This window comes from Trypanosoma brucei, chromosome 8 (assembly GCF_000210295.1).
Source record: "Trypanosoma brucei gambiense DAL972 chromosome 8, complete sequence".
NCBI classification, from domain to species: domain Eukaryota; phylum Euglenozoa; class Kinetoplastea; order Trypanosomatida; family Trypanosomatidae; genus Trypanosoma; species Trypanosoma brucei.
This window is the reverse complement of record NC_026741.1, coordinates 1,306,800-1,312,825: the sequence shown is the minus strand read 5'-3', so window position 1 is coordinate 1,312,825 and position 6,026 is coordinate 1,306,800. Positions and strand designations below refer to the sequence as shown.

Sequence of the window (6,026 nt, the reverse complement as noted above, 5' to 3'; positions counted from 1 at the left end):
TTGTTGTTGTTTTTTTGGTTTTTTGTTTTGTTTTGTTTCGTTTCGTTTTGATAACATGTCTCAGCGTATAAACATATATATATTTACATATATATATATATATATATACACACATGCATATATTCATTTTCACTTTTTCCTTTGCTTTCCTTTTTCCTTTTTCCTTTTTCCTTTTTTTTTTTGCTTCATTATGTCTTTTGTGCTCTCTTTTTTTTTTTAATTATTATTTTACCTCCTCCTCTTTTTCTTCTTCTTTCCTCCCCTTCATTCCTCATCCAATTTTCTTTTTTTTTCCTTTTTTTCCTTTTTATTTTATTTTATTTTTTTGCTTCATGTGAAAATTGTTCCCATTTCCTTCTCCCACGCATATATATATATATATATATATATTTACACTGGCACACACACAAATACAAAAATAAGTAACAACAAAAGGAACATTTAAGAAAAAAAAAGAAAAAAAAGAAAAAAAAAGAAAAAAAGGAAAAAGAAGGGACGAACGCCATTGTAACGAAACCACAAATGCAAAAAGGAAATGCCTTTTCTCCCCTTTCCTCTTTATTATTGTTTTTTTTTTCTCCCAAAAAAAAAAAAAATCACCTCACGGCCGTCTCCCCTTCTTTTCGTTTTATTTTCTTTTTTTTTTTTCCTTCCTTCCTTCCTTCACCTCTTCATTTTATTCGTGGTGCAGAGTCACGGTTAAGCGTACCAAAAAAAAAAAAAAAGGTCGTGGCAATATAAGTAAGTGGAAAAGTAAGTAGTGGTCATATTATTAATAATAGCATTGATAATGATAACAATAATAATTGTAACAACATTCATCCAGTTGCATATTCCGACAGGTAAAAATCACACGGTTAACACATGAAATATAAATATAAAAAAAGGTAAACGAATAAATATAGAAATAAAATTCACACACAAGCACGCAAATATATATAATGCGTTTGTGCATGCAATTTATTTGTGTTCGTAGGAATGCAAACAGATAAACATAAAACAAAGGACAGAAACAGAAACAAAGGCAAAAGCAAGAGCAAGGGCAAGATCAAAAAGAAAAGAGAGAGAGAAACCCGACGGTCGAAGCCTTGGTAATAATGATAACGACAAGAATGGTAACTACAACGTTACAACGGCGGCTATTGGCTCCTTTTACATGTGGAGCAGTGCATTTAACCACATGCATGGCCAAAAAAAAAAAAAAGGAGGAAAAGAAAAAAAAGAAAAAAAAGGGTAAGTTAGTTCCTTGGGAACTAGAAAACAGACAGAAAGGTAGAAAGAGTGGGTGTGTGGGTTTAAGTGATGTAACACAAGTAAACAATCACGTACCCAATTGTCATTATGACACGTGAGACTCCCCACCAAATCCTCTCTTCCATTTTATTGTTGCGGTCGTTGTTGTTTGGCCACCATCGGACAGTCATTCATTGCCCTCCTTATGCCTCACTTTATACCTCTATTACTTTGCTGGTCACTGCATATCCTCACAACCGTATTATCAAACATATATATATATATATATATATATATATATATATATATATACAAATTAACTATACTCGTCACTACGAAACCGCTACTACTAGAAATTTTTTCCTCTCTTCTACATCAACCCGTGTCATCTCCATTCCTCTTCATGATTCAACTTCACGCAGTGCAAATATTACACATGTCTTCACGGCGCGCAGTACCGCCCTCACCACTTCTCTCTTCTCCTGCTCATAATAATTAGCCGAGTTCACCTCACGCTCGTAGCCCCACGTTTCACATCGCCGCCCCATTAAAACATTGAAGCTTTTTTTTAAAAAAATAAAAAGGAAGAAACACGAGCTTCGCAGATATAAGTGTAAAAGCACGCCGATCATGCGTCATGTGAACAAACGAAGCGCAAGGCATCTCTTCTCACTGTAGGGTTACTGTAGTATCACAACAGGACTTGTTCGGCACCGCCTGAATAATGAAGGAAAGTTTGTGCTGCACGCCTCACCGCCCTTAACCACAAGCACCGGGCCTCCCTCATTACTAATACCACTCAATTCGTCTGCTGCAGGAGTTCCCGTGACATCTAAAAGTTTCAGCGCCTTCATTTGCAATGCGCCGTGGAGTCCGACAGCCGTCACACCGGTTCCAACTAACCTTAACTCCTGCAAAGAAGACGATGATACAAGTGGCCGCACGTCACTGATGCGAGGACAAAAACTAAGGTCCAACGCCTCCAAAGTTGGGATCTGGGCGAGACCACCGATGCCGTTGTTCGAAAGATTACTGCTCCGCCCCAACACAATACGCCGAAGCGAACGTGAACGGGCGAGAAACGTGACGGATCGAAGGGTGGAGTTTGTGAAATCAATGCTTTCCAAATGGGGAAGCGCATCCATGCCATCTAGCAACGCAGGTCGCAACCAAGGAGTCAACGGCTCCGTTAGGCCATTTGCAACCCTCCGCTCCCCCCAACGGCAAACAAACCGTTGAAGTGTGCATGAAGAATGCAGGAGTGCCGAAATGTCCTCTACAACAGTGTCACTGACGTCGAGTTCCTTAAGCACGGGAAGGCGATATATTTTTCCGATACAAAAGCCGCTTGTATTACGGTTGGATTTGACAAATAACTGCTCCAGCGCCTTGCATCCCTCGGAGAGGAAATCCAACGAAAGTACACTTGTCTGGGAAATATCGAGCAGCCGAAGAGAAGGTAATTGTTCCACCCCACGAACCCCGTCGACGGTGATGAGGGTCTCCACAAGATATAGTTCCTTGAGACATTTTAAAGACGTTATCATACGAAGGTCATAGACGTCCGTAAAGGATAGGTCGAGGATAACCATGCCGAAAGCCAGTGTAATATCTTTGACAGAAACTAAAACGCCCTTCGTCTCAGATAAATTCTCGTCACCGCCTTCGGAGATGAGATCGCCCAAATTATTAATCACAAGCGTCTTCAGCGTTTGAAGCTGCCCAATATCTTTGATACCATTGTCGTCAATCGGGGTGCGGCGCAACACAATCGTCTCGATTGATTTGCTAGAAAACAACGAACGAACACTGCTAACCGAACTATACGATAAATCGACAAACTCTAGCGTGGGTATTTTGGCCAACCCACAAACACCGGCTTCGACGTCTTGGTCCTCTTTTCCAGGGTCTTCCCAGCACGGAAAGTTATTTCCCCTTATGTTTCCAATAAAGTCGAATAATTTTGTATCCCCACCAGAAATGTTACGCTTGCTGTACCGACCCTCAGTAATACCACCACAATTCCTCAAAGTAAGCCACTGTGCCCTCAACGTTTTCAGTGAAGGGCTTGAGGAAAGAAACGAAAGGTCGGACACTTTTGTGGTACTGAAGTCAAGGGACTTCAACCGAGGCATACACTCCACTCCCCGCACATCACTGGTATCAACCCTGCACGAGTACAGATTTAGATTTTCCAGCGTCTGCGATTCGGCAATCTTTTGGAGTGACTTTACTTTAGTGCGACTGAGATTGAGTGTGGTCAGTGAGGGAATCTTCTCCAACCCAAGTAGCCCATCGCTCGTCACAGCAGTGCCGGAAAGATTCAGCTCCATCAGGGAAGTTGATCCCCCGAGCAGACTCACACTCGTCACTGGTGTGAGGCTTAGGTTGAGTTTAGAGAGGCACGTCATCTTGTCTAACCCCGAAAGACCAGCACTGGTAACAGAACTGCACCGGGCGTCGATCTCTCGGATATTTGACGAGAGACCATCCTGACGCGTAGCCAGTACTGTCAGGGAGGTAAGGTTTCGCATATGTGAAACACACACAACCTCTAAACTTTCAACCTCTGACAGGCCACACAGTCCCTTCTCACTTGCCGTGCAGCCCTTCAGGTTCAGCACACGAAGTGCTTTTGAGACTCGGAGAGAGCATCCAATCTGCTTGAAGGTTGACATGGAGAGATCCAACTCGGATGCTGAAAGGTACCCCATGAGAACACGCTGCTCCTCTATGGCCAAATCTTTACTAGTCTTCTCACTCACTACCGCTTCTTGGTTCTTCCTACAGCCGGCGGAGCCACACGAAATGGGCTTGATGGAACTAACATTGGATGGATTCCTTGCAACGGACACAGCAGGGGGGCTCCCCGTCGCGATGTTGGTAGGTGCTGGAGCCACTGTCAAACAACTATTTCGTACTTGGTCCAGCACCTCCATAGTTTTCTTGCTTATCTCCTCTACTTTGTGTGCGGCACTCTCGCAGGAATCACCGGCACCGCGCAGGCTTTCGCCAGTTGCAACCAACTTTCCTGGCGGCTTTGCTCCGGCGCTCTGGAGCCTGAAATCAGATGCCTTCTTCACTGACGAAAGACGCCTTTGCGCATCAAGGACTCCATTTTCACCAACCAGTAACTGCGATGATTCCTTCGATTTAACCTCGCCGCTTAGGTCTTCTCCCCTATGGGAGACACCTTGATCAGAACCATTTTCCTCCGTGAGGTTGGGAATAATGTCCATTTGACCCTTGACCAGAGACGCGGTGCCACTGCACAGTGAGCTCCCCACTGAGCTAACGCTATCGGCGATCTCCTCAGAATTGTCGGGTGTGGAACACATTACGTCAATGGAAATCGGCAAGGGTGTGTCACCATCGTCAACACTTTGGTGAACCTTTAACTTAGTGACGCTGAGTGGGTTTACAACCTGCCCCTTCCCCTCTTCCCACCACCCATCCCTTGAATCGGTCGTCTGAGAACTGTCCTGGCTGTCACTGCCATTACTAGTTGTCATAACCATGTTGGGATGTGCGAGCAGCTGATCCTTGCGAGAAGTTGCTGGGGTCTTCTCATGTACACAAACACGCTTCCCCGCAATGGTCATCTCTGACGCTTGTCCCTCAAGACGCTTCCTTTGCCGGCCCACACTCCTTCCTCCCTTTGTCTTCGTTTTTGAAAAGAGGTACAAATCCGACGCAGTCCTCCCTATTAGAACCCTTTCGTCAGTTGTCAGTTTGGCACCATCAGTAGCAGAGCATCCGGTACCCACCGGGGGCACTTCTTCCGGCTTCTCTGAACGAGTGGTGGCTTTCAGCCGTAGGGCGCCGTCAGTCCCTCCATTGCTCGACCGAGCGTGACACCGGGGACCTTGTTTGTTTGGTGAACCGTGCTTCACCGGTGGCGTACGCACCTTTTTGGGGGTGGACGAGCGGTTAATGTGAGCGGACTCCACAAACGCCTTTGGCGAGGGCTGCAACAACGCTGTCGCCAGCATATCGATAGCCGTTTGTGGCTCAGCCTTTCCAGCGTTGGCGTCGCGCCGATCCCACGCAACCGTAGTGCGTGGGGAACCGGGGTGTGTCCTCTGCATGGAAGAGACTACAGGTAAACCACTTTGCGCGCTCCCGGATACCGAAGCTGCGCGAGCACTATCCATAGTGAGCGGCCGCGTGTAGGAGGCATCGCTATCCGTTCGGGGGTACTCAGGATGTTTCATTGCCCCTATATTGTGAGACAGCAACCCCCTCATTGTTGCTATCTAGGCTTTATTTTATTTTTTACTTCTTCCTCCTTCCCTCTGAATCGCACTCGATTTGGCCTCACCTTCTGTGCAACAAACCCTCCTTTACCTATATGCTGTCAAGGTGGGTTGCCTTGGTTGTAAGGTCCTGAGTGACCCTCAGTGGTGTCTCCGCGTTATTTAGAGAGGTGCTCTTTTAATAAAAACAATGATACAAAATAGCAAAAAAAAGAAGCACAACAATACAAAAAGGAGATCTTTCTTCGAATCATGCAAACAGAGTATTCCCCTTCTCCAGCAACAGGCCACACTAAGATACATGGCGTTACCACGAATATGCTTGTGTGTGTGTGTGTGTGTGTGTGTGTGTGTGTGTGTGTGTGAAGAGGGAGGTAAGTGTTTGTATGAATATCAAAGGCGTTATTATTATTATTTATTTTTTTGTGGTGATGATACAACGTTACTTATGTACGACCAATTTAATAGTCACTGTTGCATGTGTTGAAGGTGAAGATAATGTATATGTGATCAGTTATAACGCTCGCGCCATCCCAC

At 45.0% G+C, this 6,026-nt stretch overlaps 2 protein-coding genes across 2 annotated transcripts; one reads left to right on the top strand and one right to left on the bottom strand.

Annotated features, from left to right (window-relative positions):
• Nucleotides 1–1,341: 1,341 nt before the first annotated feature.
• Nucleotides 1,342–1,725, top strand: TbgDal_VIII4950 (hypothetical protein, unlikely; the record flags this gene model as incomplete). The annotated part of the gene is made up of 1 exon (XM_011777529.1): nt 1,342–1,725. One exon carries the CDS (start codon nt 1,342–1,344, stop codon nt 1,723–1,725), a length of 384 nt encoding a protein of 127 aa, XP_011775831.1.
• A 188-nt stretch (nt 1,726–1,913) lies between these two features.
• On the bottom strand, nt 1,914–5,480 carry TbgDal_VIII4940 (hypothetical protein, conserved; the record flags this gene model as incomplete). The annotated part of the gene is made up of 1 exon (XM_011777528.1): nt 1,914–5,480. One exon carries the CDS (start codon nt 5,478–5,480, stop codon nt 1,914–1,916), a length of 3,567 nt encoding a protein of 1,188 aa, XP_011775830.1.
• Nucleotides 5,481–6,026: the final 546 nt, after the last annotated feature.